This window comes from Dermacentor variabilis, chromosome 5 (assembly GCF_050947875.1).
Source record: "Dermacentor variabilis isolate Ectoservices chromosome 5, ASM5094787v1, whole genome shotgun sequence".
Lineage (NCBI taxonomy): Eukaryota > Metazoa > Arthropoda > Arachnida > Ixodida > Ixodidae > Dermacentor > Dermacentor variabilis.
This window is the reverse complement of record NC_134572.1, coordinates 12,538,239-12,557,956: the sequence shown is the minus strand read 5'-3', so window position 1 is coordinate 12,557,956 and position 19,718 is coordinate 12,538,239. Positions and strand designations below refer to the sequence as shown.

The 19,718-nt window shown below is 42.6% G+C and overlaps 1 protein-coding gene across 4 annotated transcripts in view; it reads left to right on the top strand.

Annotated features, from left to right (window-relative positions):
- LOC142582252 (protein turtle-like) overlaps positions 1 to 19,718 on the top strand; it is an 89,949-nt gene that overhangs the window by 43,315 nt on the left and 26,916 nt on the right. For 2 of the 4 annotated variants that reach the window (XM_075691726.1, XM_075691725.1), the window contains exons 8-13: positions 1,666 to 1,781; positions 6,556 to 6,709; positions 7,494 to 7,605; positions 9,727 to 9,905; positions 11,159 to 11,239; positions 17,958 to 18,194. In XM_075691726.1, coding sequence (XP_075547841.1) covers positions 1,666 to 1,781; positions 6,556 to 6,709; positions 7,494 to 7,605; positions 9,727 to 9,905; positions 11,159 to 11,239; positions 17,958 to 18,194 — 879 coding nt within the window. The remainder of the gene's footprint in view (positions 1 to 1,665; positions 1,782 to 6,555; positions 6,710 to 7,493; positions 7,606 to 9,726; positions 9,906 to 11,158; positions 11,240 to 17,957; positions 18,195 to 19,718) is intronic. The other 2 variants (XM_075691728.1, XM_075691727.1) reach the window with 1 other exon arrangement.

Sequence of the window (19,718 nt, the reverse complement as noted above, 5' to 3'; positions counted from 1 at the left end):
GCACACACAAGGAAAAGGTGTCAGACACGGACTGACACTGGACTTTCAACTGTACTTTATTGAAATTTACATTGCCGCACATAACCTCCGACGCATGCGCATCTTCAACTCCTTACCCTGGTCCTACCCTTTCCCTAAAATGGTCACACGACCAAACAATGGCGCACTTCTTTCGCACTTACTGCAGCCATGGTAATGAACCACCAAATTGCTTCCCTGGTCCTCGCTTAAGGATAGGTTATGTTCTTGCAAGTGCTTATTAACACACCTACCTTTCTGGCCTATATTGACTTTACCACAAGCCAACAGAATGTGGTAAACAACGCCAGTGTTGCACTTGATAAAGGGCGTCACGTGTCTAACTTTACAGGCCCCTGAAGCCGGTTTGCGGAAAGTAAAGGGTCTAGCAGGCCAGAAGTCACTGACATCAGAGCGAAGAAAGCAACTAGAAGTAATACCATACATTCATAAAATCTCCCACAGCATTAAGAACGTGGCGGGAAGGCAAGGTGTAAGCATTTCGTTTTCTGAACCTTGCACACTGGCTAGCTTGTGCGCAAGGATTGGAAACGAGGGGACAAAGAGAGGGACCTGTAAAGTTAGACACGTGACGCCTTACTTAGTTACTTAGCTACTTGGAAATGGGCGCTGAACAAATGACTAGGCAAAATAAAAGTTTTCTTAGTAGGCAGAGAGCCACATTCTAAGGCCATGTCCTGTTTTTCTTTGGCAGTTGGTGTGCTTGTGCACTGTCTGTTGCCAACCTTCTCTTGTTCTAATTAGATGACACCAGACATGTAAAGGTTGAATTAGCGAACTTGTTTCTTCATAGAAACTAGTGAGAAACTTTGAGAGAATGAACATAGTTGAATTTAATAAGTGAGAATTTAGCTTGTCTTGAACAAATGATAATTGGTTATATCGCATTTGAATTGAATTTCAAGAAAACAAACTACCTTTGTGAAAGTTAAAACATACTCACATTTTTCATCACTTCCTTTTTTCTTTCATCGAGTGCTGTTATTCTTTTCATGACCTGGAAAATAATTTTGCACTACTGTTTCATTTAACGAGGCCTTGCGTGTTCTCTGCAGACACACATGCATGTATAAAAAAGGAAGAAATAAAAATAGTGGCAGGGACAGTTTTCATTGTTTTCTGTGTATATTTGTGTTCAGAAGTTAGAAAGACACAAAAATGGTGCACTGGATCTGTCACTGCTCTTTCCTTTATAGGAGGTCGACTTCAACATAATGTGCTCTGCCAGGATTTTCTGTTAGTAGCCAGGTTTAGCTGAGCCCTGCTGTGTTCACTTTTCTCTAGGGATACACCATATATTATATCTGGAGTGGACACATCAAGCCTCCCTGTGAAGATAATTTCCAACAACAGCTTTGACCAGCTGTCATTGCAACATGTATAGTACATATAGTAAAATGTATATAGTAGTTGTGGTAGTTTCCCAGCAATCTGATGCTGCAACTTAGTTCGCACCCCTTACATCAATCCTACTAAATTACTTCTAGTTTTGAAACTTCATTCATGAGTGCCACAAGAAGACAATTCATTTTGCTGCCTCCTCTACTGCTTCCATTGACACTTTGCCTGCATCTGTGGGATGCTATCACATGTGTATTGAAAGAAGAATGGGATATGGTGTTGCAGAGCCACCCATGTTCTCAGTGAAGCCCAAGGAGCTGTACCAACAGCCGAGAAACACGGAAGTCACCATGCCTTGTGAAGGCAAGGGGCACCCTCCGCCAACCATCTCTTGGAGGAGAGTAAGTTACCCCAACTGTCTTACAGCATGTGGTCAAAGCACGTAAATCCGGCTAACAATTTTTATCCCAGTTAAGGTCCATTCCTTAATAGATGAACTGGTTGTGTTCACTTATGCACACAATTCTGTTGGTGTGTGCGATGGCAATGCTTCAGTCATGTGCATTTAGGACATAAACAATGTTACATTTCAATTATGGCTTCCTGACTTCAAAACTTGCAAGATCTCACGACTCCCTCTTCTGGCATTGCACCTACTGAGTTATTCCTCTCAATTCTGAACACATTCGACTTTTGTTTAAATGATAATTGTTTTTGATAATTTTTGATAAATGATAATTTATTTTTCGCGGCTTCGAAAGTTCCAGAAATTTTACATCACTAGCCTGTGTGGGAAACTTTCCGTTGATGAAAATTTGCGTCGGCTTAGTAAACAGATGCACACCAGCAGCATGGGGAGAGGGGAAACCTTCCTTATGCAGGGTGTGCCACTGGGTGAGTTCCGTGAGATCTCAACATCAATGCTCGCTCGAGTCTATTTGGCCCCCTGACATTTCCCAGCCAGCAAAATACTGAATTTGTCTGAACAAAGTAAGCTTTCTATTTCAAACAAGAATTTTAGATTGGGCAAGAATACAAAAATGAGCTAACACATTTGAACCCACTAAACGCCATGGCAAGGTCATCTTCCAACATGCGAGTGACCGCTCTGAAGGGACTTAAGCCTACTTGTGTCTATATATATGCCAGTGACCAGTGTCAACAAAAGCCCCGTGAAGGATTTCAACAAGCCACTTTGAGGAGGTACAAGCCTAGCCCTTGCCTCCTTTACTAGATGCCTACCGCATCAGCGGAAAACCAGTTGTCCTGCCCTTTCTCTTTTACCCTCTCTCCAATAGTGTCAGTTGTGAATGCCACATGTGACTGGTGGAACCACTGGGTGCAACTTTGCATGACTTCCGAAATCTCTATTGTGCATGCACGCCAATCTCAAAGGCTATTAGCATCGATCATAGCTCAGTATATGTTGGTAGGCAATACAGGCAACAGCTATTCTAGAGACAGACAGCCAACCTTTAAAAAGCACACCCAGAGGATTGTGCTACCATTGTTCCACCATGGTACCGACCACGTACATGCCATGCACTGTGTCACTAGCTGTTGGTACCGCCTGCCACCCGTGATAGTGTTGGTTGTGAACAGCATCTTGCGACACTTGTTCACAACTGAGGGCAGGTCTTGTTATGCTGGGAGTGCGAGCCGTTCCACAGGCATTTAGTAAAGGAGGCAATGGCCTAGCTAAGGAGTCCCTGCATGCTGCAGTGCAAGCAGCTTCCGAGTAGGCTGTTTGCCACTGCAGTACCAGCAACGAGCAGATTATGGTGCCTGGCTCCCTGAGCTTGTGGGGATGCTTGACTCTCAAGCGTCCTCTGATATTGTTTTCCCTGCATGGCTCTTGCATCTCCTGTTATCCAGCTTCTTCCTGTAACTAAGCACCGGTGGCGATCAGTGTGGTTGCAACAAGTTACAAGAGATGGTGCGAGTGTTGCGCTGCTAACGTTGCCTAACGGCGGGGTTAGTCGGGCACGACAGGGAGTAGGTTCTTTCTCTTTGGCTCGGGTCGGCAAATGGCACAGATGTTCCACGTGTGTGCCTATCAATGCTTCTGCGAGACTGTCTCGCGAGCCCTAGGAGCAGGACACCAGAATGGACGAACACAATCATTTGAATGCGTCACCGTTCACATTACTGTACATGCGAATGACCAAGTGTTTGTGCCCAGCATGGGGCGAACGTATTCACTCAATATCCAGTCACAGTGAGTCAGACTTCCTAGATTTGTTGCGCGCCCATTGGTATGTTCTGTGGATAGCAATTCTGCAAGCAGGCATTAGTGTATGAAAGGTGCAATAAATGCCCTTGTGATTGTTTGCACCAATGTGCTGGCATTATTTTGTTGCAAGAGCACGGGTGAGACACCACAAGCCAAAAATACAGACAAACTCTGCCACCATGTTGGCTGCTGCCCCCACACCCTTCAAGTGTGCTGTCTGTCTTGGCGACGAGCACCCTGCATGGCCCATGTATGGTAGATTTCACTTGGGAAAACCCGCTTCAAAATTCAGCATCTGTACAAACTCCACGACACTGGCACAGTGCTAACTCGCATGCAAAAAAGTACATAGCTAGCAATGCCGACTTTGGGTCAGGCTTAAAGGGACCCTGAAACGATTTTGACGATTTCCTACAAATGTACTGAGTCGTTAGTAGGTCCTTCTGATCATTAATTGATGCATATAAGTGCTCCACATAAAGCGTGTAATTTATTATAACGTTTTAGAAATGCACATCGCTGCCGATGGCAGCACACTGCTTGGCGGAATTTTAAGCCACCCCTACCCATATGACGTAAATCACCCGTATGATGTCAGTGGGGCGAGCTATCCGATTGGCTGACCAAGGTGCGGGATCGATAATTTTTCCAACTTTATGGTAAACAAGTTATGTTCGTAATAGTTGGAATGTTAGTTAATTTGGTTTTATAAAAAGAAAGTAACATAAAGAGTATGCACAATAACAATTTCTCACTACACTTGAGTACTTCCGGCACACAGCAAGCGTCGTCTGCTTGTGTTACAATGTGCTCCATTTTGACGAGAGCTCTGCAGCCAGAGTCTGCTATGATTCGACTTTGTTGCGTTATGGACGGCAAACGTAGCGACTGGCAATATGTCAAGCTGCGACATCGTATCCCTCTGCAAGGCAGCAGACTAGCGGACTGGCTGCAGCGCATCGGACTGCCGCTATCCGATCAACGCCAGGATTTGCACGTTTACGGCCGTCACTTTACACAGGAAGATTGCTAACGCGATAGCGTTTCGCAAGTCCGGTATTAGGGCAAACGCCAGCGCAGGGGAACAGAGCCTGGCCGTTCAATCGTGTCGTTCATGGAATGAGCAGAAGCGCAAATGTGAATGGTCTGCACGGTGCAGCCAATTGGTGGCACAGAGTTCAACCACACACAGTAGCAGCAGCAAAATGTATTCTTCTTTGCTGCTGGTGTAAGTTTTTCGCTGGAGTGTAATCGTTAACACATTTTTTAAAGATTTTTTACACTTGGTATGGCAATATTTGCTATTTGTTTGGCTGGTGAAGCTCTGCGCCAACGGGTGGCTGGACCGTGGAGACCGATCAGGCAGCTCACGTACATCTACGCTAAAATTCCTTCACCAGCCTGAGTTTATGCCTCCAGCCATCTGCCGAAATGCCCAGCTCACCTTTGGTTACCGGAATACCAGACACGTTCGGCGCTTCAACAGAGTGCTCGCAACGCACGCTGCTTTGATAGCTCTCATTTGGGGTCGACTGCCAAGCAGCTGGCAGAGAGTTTGGAGAAGCTTTGCGCGCGCTCCTAGAGAACTGGAAGTCGACGACACGATGTGACATCATGACGCAGAGCCAGTGAAGACGGAGCTTAGCCCCGATCACTCGGCGAACGAGTTGAGGAGAAAATGCATGACTGTGGAGGAGGGTAACTTGTAATCATCCGTAGCTCTCTTAATATGAGACGTTTCACACAAATTGTGGTGCGAATGATTAAGTTTAGCTGTACCCTGCGCGCCTACAAAATTTGTCCTAACCGTTTCAGGGGCCCTTTAATGCTGCTCCAGATGAAATCTTCCTTGCGCTGAAGGGTTTATCGTTCTGTGTTCCAAGAGCTAGCCCCACAATGGGGATTTCAAAATACTAGGGATCAGGCGTGTCAACGGAACTACGCCTTGGCACTTCGTGGACTGTGGTTGATGCACACCTGCTTGCCAACCATAGTCCAGTTCAAACTCGGGGGAAGAAATTTGCGACAATTATGCGCACGTGTAGAAAGAACATTTATTATGCTTGCAGCTAATACTTCAAGCAGGCCACCTAGCTATAATTTACATCACTAAGTTGTTCTTGAGGAAAATACACTAGGTAAAAAGGCACATTTGTTTTATGCCAAGATAGGACTTAGTTGCATAGGAAGCTACAGCTGAAGAGGGCAGCACCGTACTTCTGCTGTTCAAAATGCCCATGACAAATGAAGCTGCATACATAGGTGTTTTAAGCTCACATGCTCAATTGAAAGCTATTGCAAAAGAATAGAAAGTCAGGTGAGTTGATTCAGTGACATGATCTTGCATTGTAGCGCGAAGTGATACTGACAGACTAGAAGCATACAGGACGAGCATTACAGACGAGCATGTCATGGGACAGACAGGACGAGCGTGTCATGGAAGCTGCTACCATTATCTCACAGCGGTGACAGAAATCCTATTGTACATTTATGTCATTCTCTCACTTACCAAGACTCTGCTCTTTGTGAGGGTGTGGTATTTGACACCATAGAGCACTAATTTGTCATTACAGCTTGACTTTATGCCCCTTTCGTTTGATATTTCCAGCCTACTTTCTCAGTTTTCATATTACCTTTCTGTTTTCTTAAGTATACATATATATATATATATATATATATATATATATATATATCCAACAGCAACAGTAGTGGTGATGATGATGATTATGCTGCTGCTGATTATGATGAGAAGGAGGAGGAGGATCTGCAGTAACTTAATTTGTAGGGAACACTTGCATGTGAACATTACTTTGAAATAAAACAAGCACTTACCTAAGGTTTGAAAGAAAACAATACCATTATGTGCACTCTACACAAGAACACACCAAATGGAGGCAGGTAAGAGAGCAGGGCATTCACAATGTTGTTGGTGCATTGTGCAGGCGGATGGCAAGAAGCTACCCAAAAATCGTCACAGTGTGAGTAAAGGAAAGCTGACCATTAGGAGCCTGCAGAAGGAGGACCACGGACGATATGAGTGTGTACTGCAAAACGACGTCGCCACCTTGGTCACCAGCACCCTTTTGCTGGTCGAGAGTGCGTCACCCCTTCTCCTATAACCATGAGCTCAACTTCTTTGTATTGTTCTCTAGTCAGCTTTGGCAGGCAGTTAGCATAACTTGTCTTTATCATTAAATCGGTCTTAAAGGCACTCAAACTGTCACATCTTTTGTGTTTTGTGTGTTTTAAGCTTCTTTCTGCAGATTAAGAAAAATATTTGTTTACATATACTCCAGAAAAAAACAAAAAATGCTGATGTGTCTTGCTAATGTTACGTTGTTATCAGCGCCAGATATTTAAGAGCAAAGGAGTGCAAGACTGCTAAAGTTGCAGCTTATAGCGTTATATTCCCGTGTTCATACCATGTAAATACACATGCCCATATTTTCAAATACATAGAGCACGCATTCTGAGTACCCCTCCTAACACTACAGGAGTAACAAACAAGTACTAGTAGCATTATCATAAAATGCGACTTGCTTGCCGTAAGTATTGTCTGAGCTAGATTTAGTAGGAGCCTCAACACCACTGTGGAGCACTCTGTAAAATCTTTGTTGTGTAGAAATTGTGAGACAGAAGTGTGTAATAGATTATGCACTAAATTATGTTCTTTTTTTTTTAAGCATGTTCTCTGAGGGCCTTGCAGGCTTGAGCTTGCTGTCTTAGCAGAACCTTCCACTGTGCGTTTGTGAAGTTTTACTCTGAAAATTGCAGTGCTTCACCTTCAAAGCTTGTTGCAGTGTATGGCTCCAGATGGATATTGTGTTCAGTGTTTATGCTTTAACATTGAAAGAATGTGTTTGCGGCGACTGCCTTGCAGGCACAACACCACATGCACCAACCAACGTGTCGGTGAACACTAGCGCCTTTGCGGCCACTGTCTCTTGGCTGCCGGGTTACGATGGGGGCCACCCACAGACCTATGTCCTCTGGTTGGTGCTCCTTTCATCATCTTGGCCTGCATGGTCACAAATGGTGGTCATTGGTTGAACAGTAGAAGTGGATTGTGCAATGGGGCCTTATTTAAAGCTTGCATGATGAATAAAACTGCTGGTTGCATGGCTGTGCATGGCTGAAGTCGTTGATACAGAAACAGGAGCTCATGTTATCGAATACTTTTGATGAAAACCTGTTGCACGAGCTCCTTGTGGGGATTCTCAGAGACTTCAGGCAACAGTGGCAGCATAAGCTTGCAGGAGGCACCACATGGGGACACTTCAGTTAAGCAGCCACTTGATAAGGGACTTCAGTGGCGCAGATGACTCACCTGAGCAGCAGAAACACTTTCATTGTGGAGTGTTTAAATTGAAGAGTGTCTGCGAACAGTCTGCGACTTGGTCTGGAATCCTCCCTTTATTCAGAAGCACGCAGAAACATATACACAACTAAAACATTTGTACAATGCCTCCTCTCAGGGGAAGAAACTAAAGTGAAACCAAAACTGAACTAAATCACAGCAGAATGCACATGCATCGGTGTAGTGGTGGAGGTGGAGGGCAGTTGTGGGACGACTGCGAGGGTGGTTGTGAGAATATTAAACTGGCTTCTCTTGCAAGGAAATTCACTCAGTCATTGTGCTTGCCTCACAGTGTTGGGATAAACTCAATGGCACCTGTTTCATTTCATTTTCATTTATTTATTTTCTGAAAGTGCCCAAGAACAGCTTTGCGCCTTAATATTGGTACACTTGTGTTACACAAAGAACATAAAACCAAAAAGCAAAACAGAATATGTCAAACAACAGTGGTACAAAGTGCGACAAAAAATTGAATAAATCAAAGACAAAAGTCAGATAATGAGCAAATAGTAGAGTAGAATATATCAAGATCATGACGCAAGGTATTTTGTTGTGTTACAAGACGTGTTATAGCGTTAGAAGTGTAAGAGGAATTCACGCGGAAAATGCTAGGATTGCGCATGTTAGGGCAGGGCTTGCAGAATGTTACAGCTGACAGTAACTGCGGACAGGAGAAGTAGTTGTGAATTCGTTTATACAAGAATAAGTAGTCATGGTATTTCTGCCTTATTTCTAGGGGTCTAATATTAAACATGTGCAGTACACGCTCATAGGCGTAAAATACATGGCGACCAAGAAATAGATCATACAGGATAAGAATGAAACAATGCTGAACACATTAAATTTTTGCAACATTGGTCAAATGAATACAGTTTCGTACAACAGGACTAAACTCTATATTTGAGTGGACAAAAAGGTAAAGCAGTTGACATTCGTAAACTTCTTAATCATCCTTGAAATGAGGCCTAACTTCCTGTAGGATGCATTAACGATGCTTGAAACATATTCTTCGAAAGTTAGCCGGAAGTCAGCCAATATTCCTAAGTCACGCCTATAACTCGCTCTTTTCAAAACAATGTTACCAAGTGAGTATTCTTATAGTAAAGGGTACATTTTGCGATTAAAGGAAACAAAAAGTGTCTTATTTGGATTAAGGTGCAAGAAGTTGGAAGCACACCACTCCACAAGAGAATTCACGTCTTCCTGTAATAATTCACAGTCGTGCTCTGATTCTATTTCACGGTAAAGCTTAATATCATCAGCGTATAAAAGGAGACGCGAATAACACAAACACTCTTCAAGATTATCAACAAAGATATTGAAAAACAATGGGCCTAAGATCAACTCTTGCAGAACACTGGAAGTTGATTCATAATTAAGGCAAAGAGTACTTTGCACCAACGTGAACATAATTTAACCTAGTTGACAGGTAGTCTTTAATCAGCATGCATAGGCTGGTACTAACGCTGCAACTCAAAGGGTTTATGGATAAGATCATGAGAAGCAGCACCAAATGCTTTTGGCAAGTCGAAGTATACAGTACAAGGCATTTCTCCATCGTGTCTTTGCATGCAAAGGCGTTGGCCCCAGGTTTGATCCCCGTACCAGGACAAATTTTTTTTCAACTGTGAGGCTTTCTTTCCGAGATGCCTGCATGGGTCTCCTTTGTAGCTTCATGCTATGTATGGCTGGATGACAATTTTCCCTTTCATTAGCTTTGCTAATTGAAGTGATGTGGCTATGAACTCTTGCACAGGTACCGGCTCGTGGGGCAAGGTGATGCTGAGTGGCGCACCATCCGAGTGTATCCGGACAACGCCATCACACTGACCATCCATAATCTACAACCTGAGTCTCAGTACGAGTTCCAGGTGCTTTCGCGCAATGCCTTTGGAGATGGACTTTACAGTGACATTGTGCGCGCAAACACTACCAGTGAGTGTTCACTTGGTCATATTATGATGCATACATTGTTTTGCTTTCTGGTGGTGATATTTCTCACTGCTTTATAACTATTATCAATTTATTGCTTGGCGCAATGCGTGCCTATTGTATCCCGAGTTCCTTAAGTCGTTCATTTGATTCACTGATTCTATAGCAAAAGACTGTTGTCTAATCAGATTACGTGCATTACACAAATACTGCTTTGTATTCTCGAATGTACATGAGCGCCAGTGATTATGCTAAAATGTACGATGAATCGTGTATAAATAGCAGACAGACTCATCCTGTCTGTTCAGATTCAACAATTGGCAAATCTTCTTACCCCTATTGTTGTGGTTGATGATTGCTTGGTTTTCTGTGTACAAGATCACCCAATAAGACGTTACCATTTCAAACTCACTGTTATGGAAGTGTTTGATTCCTCACCATCACAATGTGACAATATTCTCCCATGGTTGGAAGTCAGCCTTGTGGCAACTATGAATCCTTCCATAGTTTGCAAAACCTTGCATTTTGGCAAGATTTTGCGAGAAGTAGTGGCAGTAATTGCAGTGAATTTTTTTTACAATATTTAGCTTTTTATGGGTGTGTGAATTGAAACTCAAATTAATTTGGAGAAGAGTAGACCTCATGCAAAATTCTACAGGCAGCAGTGGCATAAGAAGAGGCGGGATTAGGGAGTGTGAATGTGAACTTCTTGATCTCTAAATTCTTAACCATCATGCGTACTTAGTATTGAACATAGATTGAGTGCAGAAGCCTTTTCATCCCCACTTCTTCCACAAATAGGATTATGTTTACACAATTGCAGTTACAGGCCTGCTTCCCAACCACTAGATAAAAGTAACTAGGTAGCTTAACTCATGTGCTTATTCCTGATGGCCTACCTTGCTTAGTCACCAAGATACATATCACAGTTGTTTGTATGGTAAAGTATTAGAAGTGCAACTGCAAAATCTTACTGAAGGTCCAATTTAGTGCTTTCGTTACGTGAGTCTATTCTTTGAAAATGGTGGTTTATCAAAATAAACTGTCTCAGCTTGAAAAACCTAGATGAAGTCATAGTCTAAATTGCTTGCTTTGCATGCTTAAGTCTCAAGAAAAGAAAGGGGACATTATTGCATTCTAGAATTTGGTGGCACTTGTGGGGATTCTCAGAGACTTCAGGCAACAGTGGCAGACTTCAGAATACGGTGGCACTCTAGCCTCTATTGAATTTGTGTTGGTGGTTTATGAATGTGCAGAGTGGAACTACATTGAAGGTGCCTACCCAACAGATGCGTATGGTTCCACCTACATCCCCACTGTGAACAGGACCCCGACAGGTAAGAAATTGCTGGAGGCTGTACTAAACATCTGGCAGACTACCAGATATGTTGCTTAGGAAGGCTGTAAAGCGCAATCCATCCAGGGGAGCAGATGTACAGTCAAACACATCTATGACAAATGCAGTAATTCTGCAAAAAGCAGTCATTATTCCAGTAATTAATTGTACCTGTACTTGCACCAAAAGAGACTGATATTCAAAGGTAATGGAACTAGTTGCAACGAGCCACCTCACCTTGAAAGAACTGAGTGAAGGCTTCTTTCACTTCGCAGTGCTTTACCAGTGTTTCACAGATTTCATTCCTCCGCATATGGGCAGGGGAACACATGAGCGCACACTAGGTGGTATTGGCATATGTTGCCTCGCATTGGCAACACGAGGTGTGGCTTTCCTTTATTATGATACTGTATTTACTTTTTATGCTATTCAGATATCAGTGTTCCTTTTTTCCTTTTGTTTATTTGGTTCCATGTTGTTTTGTGTGCACTCAGTGATTGTATAATAACCCCACCTTCTCGAATCCGTCTATCTAAATAAAGATAACTTGAGAAAAAAAAGAAAACATACTTGGAGGATAACAAAGAAATGAGAGGAAGCTAGGCCTTCACAATGAGCAATGGAACAGCATAAATTGTAACATTCAGGGACAAAAAAAGAGCAGCACTATGGATTAGAGAGCAGTTGCAGGGAGCTGATATATTTCTATTGAGATTATGCAGAAGAGATTGAGTTGGACAGGTCATGTGATGTATAGAGTGAACAGCTGGTGATCTGTTGCCAATGGAAGGGAAGCATACTCGGTAATGGCAGAGGATTTGGTGCAGTGGTGGAAATAGGATGCGTGCAGGCACAAGATGCAGTCAGCTGATCCAGGACAGATGTCACTGGAGATCGCTGGAAAGACATTTGTTGTGCAGTGGACAGGGCAATGATGATGATAATGCATTCACTGTGGATAGGATCAGGCATTTGGAGCTTAAGCACTGTCTGGGTTAGCATTATAAACTTTTTGTCACAATTGACTGACATTAGATGAACAAGGGAAGCCTCACCTTGCAGCCAGCATTTTAATAAAGGGCTCATGCTTTTATTTGCCCTCCCCCCCCCCCCCCTTCGATGTTGATTAATTAGTCTCAATCTTTTGTGATCCCTTACATGCAGTCACTGAGATTGCTTAGCTCATGCCTGGGTAATCCTGGTCAGGGAAAGTGTGTGTTTCAGTGTACAGGTTGTACCACTTTGCTTTTTCCTCTCAGCAGTACTGCATTAAAAAGGAATGTTATTTTATTGTAGCTTGTCTTTCTTGAAAACAAATTGCACTCCATTCTCTCTTTGCTGTCCAGTGACTTGCTTGTACTGTGCAAATGCTTTTCGTGTTCCTCTTGCTTCACCAATAAACGTTGGGATGTATGTTCATTATCTTGGTGTCAGTCACTGTTGTAAATTTCTTTTTTTCTTTTAGCATGGGCTTTTGGACTTGGTATTTGAGTCTGCTGCTGAATTCAACATTTTGACCTTTCTTGTTCCCAGTTACTGTTATTCCTTCCTACTTTTGTGCATTGTTTTTTGTTCTTCTTATTTCATGCATGTGGTGGTCTCTCTGTTGAGTTCTTTACAACGCTTGCTTCTCCAGCATATCATTAAAGCTTGTACTTCTCTCTCTTGCTTCTGTGTCCTCTTTTGGTTTCTCGTGTTGCAGACTGCCCATCCTCCATTCTTGTACCCATTGTTTGGGTGGTGCTGGGCTAGCTTGTTTGTGGATCTCTGTGTGTGCGTGTGCCTTTGTCTGCTCTTTCTTGCTCCCTTTGACCCATTCCCCCTTGTCCATGCTGCTCAATGTGTCTGCTGCAAGGTGCGTGAGAAGTCAGTGCTGATTCACCACCACTGCAACTTAAGTGTGCTGCCTCACACAATGAGGTATCCATGGCCACTTACCAGGGTTACTGGACATGCTACTCATCAGTGTGCAACATTCACTAGTTGACTCCTTGTAGCGCAGCAGGAGTGAGAACTTGGAATTGCAGAAAGGATAGCAAAGTGGTGCAGACAGCCAGATTTTGCACTTGTCCTGAAAGTTTACATTGTACAGCAGGTGTGTAGGTGTTGAACTGTAGGTAATAATCTGCAGGGTCAATTGACTGACAAGTCCATCACTGAGCATCAAAACAAAACTTCACTTCAGCACGTTGTCATGCCTGCTAAAAGGCACTCATCCATCTAAAAGAAAGATGCTGTTTGACAATGTTTTGAATTACTTTGGCTACAATATATTCGTAGATATTTCTTTTCCCTTATTATGATACTGAAGAAAGTAACACTCCTATATTTAGTTCTGTTGTCCATATGCGGCGTGACAATCAGCAGACCTCCCATCTCCCCCCACATGCACATTTTTCACCAATCACAGTGTCTGCCTTCTGGAACATGGGGCCTGTATATGAACAGCTTAGCAACTGGTATGATTGAAGAGCTCTAGCAGACAACGGCACTGATAAGGGAATAGTGATCTATATTACAGCAGTGAAACAATAGTGACCAGGATGGCAGGTAACATACTACAATCTCTGTCAAGAAACTGATTACAGAGCCTTATTATAAGACATTGTGCAGTGACAGCTTGTCAAAAGAAACAAAGCCACTAGGAACAGGAGTATTGCCGAGCCCTGGCTGCATCATGTTTTCAAGTGGGACTCCTGGTACTAGAAAATTTTGAAGGCTGAAGATAAAAGTTAAACTCTCACTCCAAAGCTCTTGAGCAGTGAAGTTTGAACAGGGCTCAAACTAATGCTCGAGAGTACATCTATGCAGTGAATTTCCTTTAATTTTATTTTATCAACTTTTTTAATGAGCATTAATGGCTATACAATCAACGTTTGTAATTGGAACATCTTGTGTTAAAATGCGACATTTAGCAGTGAGTGTATAGTGCTCGCCCTCATGTATTTTTTGTTCCTGTCTCCGTGCTAAATGTTTGCACTTTCACGCAACATGTTTCAACACCAACTAGCCAAATCAACTACGTCACTAAGTTTGTAATTGGCTTTTGTTAAAGAGAGCTTTATATCTGTAGAGACTATCCCTCTGCTGACCTGTCTACTATTTATTGCACTGTCATAACAACATTCAAGAGTTGCGCTATTCTGCACATCCTCTGTTTGCTTTCCATCAGTGCTGTTTTTTCCTGGGCACGTTCCTCCAACTGCTGAGAAACAATCCAACGTTTTCAGTAGAGTGCTTCAAAACTTCTCTTGGCACTAGCTAAGAGACCACAGCAAAGCTGGTGCAGGACTTCTGTAGTTCGAGCAATTGGTTTAGATAGGTTAAACTCAAGGGCAACTGGACTGTGGAGACAGGAACTAGGCAATTACTTCCTGACAGAATGTGCTCACGTTTATATCTTTGCTGTCCTTGACTTTGTACTGCACTCAGCTTGTTCTTTACGTCTTCAGCCCTGCCATCGTCCACTTTTTTACTCCGTTGTTGTACATTTCAAATTATGGTTTTATGAAGCACATTTCTGAAGATTACCTGTGATACTGGTATGAGAGATGAGGGAAAGCCACTCACAGGTGAAAATGGTTGATCTGGCTTACTGTTCCCTTCTCATTTGTAATGAGTTAAAGCTATCAAAACAGAGCAAAGAAACCAACTTAGGAACTGAATCAATTAAACTGGTCACATGATTTCAAGTGGACTGTCTTTTCATGACCATGAGTGCTGCACTTATGCAATGTGATCTAGCCTAGTATTGCTGCCAATATCTTGAACTGGTCTGTCTAAGAAATGGAGAATGCACACCACATCTGTATATAAGTTGCCAAAGTTGTGTTGCCAAGAAAACGCAAAAGTATTGACAACACATCCTAACTCACTGTCTGGAGTCCATTAAACAACAACAACAACAATAATAATAATAAAGCACTGTAGTCCTGTCAATAATGCCTCACTTATTGCACTATACTGTGTAAAAAGTAAAAATACGAAAAGCCACATTGAGTAATAGGTAAGCAAAAAGAAGACTAAAAAACAAAATAAGATTACTACAGCCAGTACATTTCATGTTGATCCATGCTTTGGAGTGTACCTGTGAACCTGTGCATCATTTTCAGTACATTTAGTGAACATGTACAGTTGTACGCCATTTCTCCTTTTCATACAGCTATAAAATATAGATTCAATGAAGCATAATGGCATTGCACATCCTAAGAATGTCTTTGTGTACTGTAATTTTAGAACCACCAGCAACATAGACCCTTTGCGAAAACTTCCAATTCAGCCTCCTGCATAGTAAAAATGTATATTTTTTTTTATCCTACCCATGGTGAAGGCATTGTGAAAAAATTTTGTACAACATTAGCTGCTTCTCATTCAATGCCGGTGTGGTCTGAATGTGCAATACCATGGTGGATGTCTCTTCTGCATTCACCCTCCTATTTATATGTGTTTCACCCCTTAATGTGCTCATTAGCAGACTTGTGGGACCAGAAGGCAGCCTTTCCCCTTGACCTTAGAAATCACTTCACTTGGTCCACAGTCATTGGTGAGTAAAGCAGTGCAGCTTTGCTACCGCAAACTTTCAGCATCTACTCAAAGGCACTGGGGCGGAGGAGCATTCCTTAGAGCGAATTCTTGTCACAGCCATTGTCTAGGAGTGTTACTCGGCCTCCTTTGGGCAGTGACACTGCCCTCAACTGTAAGAAGTTGAGGCATCACACCATAGCAGAGGGAGACTCAAGAGCTTGGGGGCTCCTATCTAAATACATTGTAAGGACGAAATTGCTTTTCTCATCAACCACTACACCGAATTTGATGAGGTTCATTGCATTTAAAAAGAAAGGTTAGAATCTAGTGAAGTGGAATTTTGCTTTAGGCCATGAATTCTTTAATAAGTGCTTTTGAAAATCGCAATATTTCAGAAAATCAAACAGTCACATTTACAACTCTAACTCAGCAATTGGAAGTGATATCACAATTCTGAAAACTGCAGCTAGCAATACACCTAAAGCGAACAAAATTGTTGATGTAATGTAAACCTCTGTATAATATACCATTACTATATGAGTAGGACCTTTGCAAGACGCTCCAAAACATTGTAAAAATCCATGAACACTGTAAATCCACATATCAAATGTGTCCACTTTAGATGTTCTAACAGATGCAGTTTACAGAACAGCAGTATCTCTTTTTGAAGCAGCATTATGCATTTGTAAACTTTGTACTGCTATGTTGTTTAACATCAATTTTTGGCAATTTTTCCTGACAATTCCAGACCTCTAAGTAAAACCCGCCTCATACAGTCACTAGAATTTAACTTTCTCTGTCAAATGCAACAAATTTCATTCAGATTGGTCCAGGGGTTCTTTCATAAAGGCGTTTTTGTGTATTTGAATAAGTGGCATTAGAATTTCCCCAAAGCTGAAGCATCTGCTTAAGATATGAATAATTAATTTTTATAAGCTTATGCTTAGAGGGTGACGAGCATTATTGAGGAAGTGGGTGCGTTTTAGCTGCAGTCAGTTATAAACAGATAAAGGGAAAATGAAAAACAAAAGGGAGTTAAAAAAGAATAAGAACGTCATTGTATGAAAATTAGACAAAACCAGATAAGAAACATGGCTATGAAAAAAAGACTATATCAAATGATAATCTATTTAGAAGTACCAGATCATGATTCATCGGCTAAGGTGGTGATAGAAGAGGAAAGGTGGTTCCACTCAAAGCAAGCTTATTGGCACAAAAAATTTAGTAAACCTCCAGTGCAACATAAAAAAATGGCTGTCTACTACTACAGTGGCCTCCATGGTATCAAATGTAATATGGGTATGAAATTATTGCTTCAATGACCAGGTTTACCATACAAATTTGCAACAAGGGGGTCTACTGTGTAATTTTGCCCTCAAAGGTGTGCTTGTATAGTAAAAAGACATTTTGTCACACCAAACTTTTGCTTGGGACCCAAAGCATGTTGCCACAGTCACCACCATATTTGTCACCTGCAGCTAGTTCTATATTTGCTGCAGAAGAAGTGCCTCTCCCAGTGCTATCGCAACTACCATCGTCTACTGCTGGCCCTATCTTTTGACACCACCTAATGCTTTGCCATTCTTGACTTTCCCTTCCCTTGACACCATTGTTTCACTCATTCCACTTCCACAATAAATGAGGAGAGGAGAATTAGAGAAAATGCAGAGACGTCGTCCTGAAGTAGTATTCTTCTAGCCTGCTACTCTGCTCAGAGGAAAGGGGGAGAAGAGAGGGGTACGAGAACTGATCATGAGAGTAGGTATAGTAGGACGCAAATATGTACACGTTCGTGTCCAAAGGGCCCTTTACAGCCTTGAGTCTAAGCCTATGTTGATTAAAAATTATAAGAGAGCCTAGGTAGCTCGCTTCATTGTACTCTGTCTGGCCAAGAGCCCAGTGACACTTTCTCACTCAACGGCCTACTATTGTTAATTGGTGCTAACGAAGAGGTCATTGCCAGCAGTTCACAGTCATATTTAGGGCAGGAAACAGGCATGTGCGTCACTGCCTCGGGAGTTTTCACTATGGAAAGGGAGGCTGTTTTGGTTGTTCTGCAAAGAGTCCATAGTTTCTTCATCGCTCATCACCTCTTAGCAGTATCAGTGTTTTTCTTCAGAGTGCACTGCTTCATATGATGTGCACTGTCTCCGACCAGTGGGTCCAGGGGCAGAGCCCCACGGCCTGACACGCAGCCCCCCGGCTCCCTCCTTCTACCTCGTCCTCCCCTCCTTCACCATCTCCGTCACCAGGTCCCAAGCCGTCTGCGCCTCGCAATGTAACGGTACGCGAGACTTCTGCTGGGGTACTGGTCACATGGTTGCCGCCAGTCAACTCATCGGTGCCTATCGCCTTCTACTGTGTGGAGTACCGGTCGCCAGACAAGCCATGGGCACGCAGCACCAACATCATGACTGGCAGCGAGTACACCAGTTAGTCAGGGCCTTGCCCACTCCTCTCTTTTCCCCCACGTCTGTCATTGTGGCCCAGTAGTGCAACTTCAAATCAAATCAAATTACCTTATTTCAGTGTCACAATCCAAAGAGCATATGGACATTGAAGGCTGTGGTCTAAAAGCCGCAAAATGACTTGACGAGGTTCACAGTCCCTTTAACGTTTCACAAACAGACAGGAATGTAAGTGAAAAGCAACATTATTGGTTGCCTTCACAAAACAAGAAAGAAAGAAGAAAAAAAATAATGTTAATAAGGAATTACAACTTTGCTTAGCTGAACCCTTGGATCAAAGGGCACACAGGAAAGGATGCCATTAGCACTGATGTGAATAACTTATTGGACCATACAATGTTGCATGCAAAAAGATAGGAACAAGATAGGGTACTAAGCCAATGTCAACACATCTTAGTGAGTGCAGCTGGCATCTGGATGTGTGGTATGCAACCCTCCACTACTCCTATGGTCTCAGGTGGTGTGCCAGAAAACTAAGAAAAAAGGGCAGGGGCAAGAATTAAACATTGGCCCTACATTCTGGCCTGCCTGGGGGTGGTCAGCTCGACCTCAGCTGCCATAAGAGGTACAAGTCTGGGAATCAACACTGGTCCAACTTTGGTAGACATATGGTTGGTTACCAACATTAGACCTACCACATTGCCCAACTTATCCAATACTTGTAAATAATTGCAGAAGAAGCTTTGGCAGTGGAAAATATTAGATTTAGGTCACCCAACTGTTGCAGCAATGCATAGCAAATGGCCCAGCTATGCATTGCAGACAGTCCACACATTTAGCGAAGATGTTGTAAAAATATGCCAGGTTTTCCACTGTATCTTCTAAGTGTGCAAACTAAATAGCTGCAGTTGTTGACTGCAGCCTGGCAGTCTGCTTGTAAGCTGCTGCCATTGCTACAAGCCAAGTGCACGTGTGTAATTCCTTGCCGTATTTCATCTGAGTGCTGGCTGATAAGATAGACAGTGCAGTATGATAATGACTGTAGTGTTGGCTACTGTAAAACTCCTGACCTGCATTGCTCAAACTCAATGCCTCAAATTTTTTCGAGTTCTTGCTGCTTTGAAAGGCATATTATTGAATGAAACCTACCACGGTGGTCTAGTGTTGAGTTAGTCAAAATTATTTTTAGGCCTTGCTGTCTAATAGCATTTGGAAGGCTGAAAAAGTTCTCTACCACAAGAAGCACAGGTAGTTCTTTTGTTTTGCAAGAATGATATCAGCAATGCAGTATGCACATATTTAATTAAAGAAAAGGAAGAGGTGCCATTGTGCAGCATCCACGTTTTTGGTCATCATTATAGTACATTGGTCCTGTGATTGTGTCGCAGCAAAAGAGTCCAAATAATTGAACTATTGAGAAAGGTTAAAATCTGAAAAATCAGTCTGCTACTGTAGTGGATTTTTATTAGAGAACATGAGTGCCTTGAGGAGTGTCAGGTCCTTCCACATTCAGATATACAAATTTGCTAGCCTCATTTTGGTTCACGG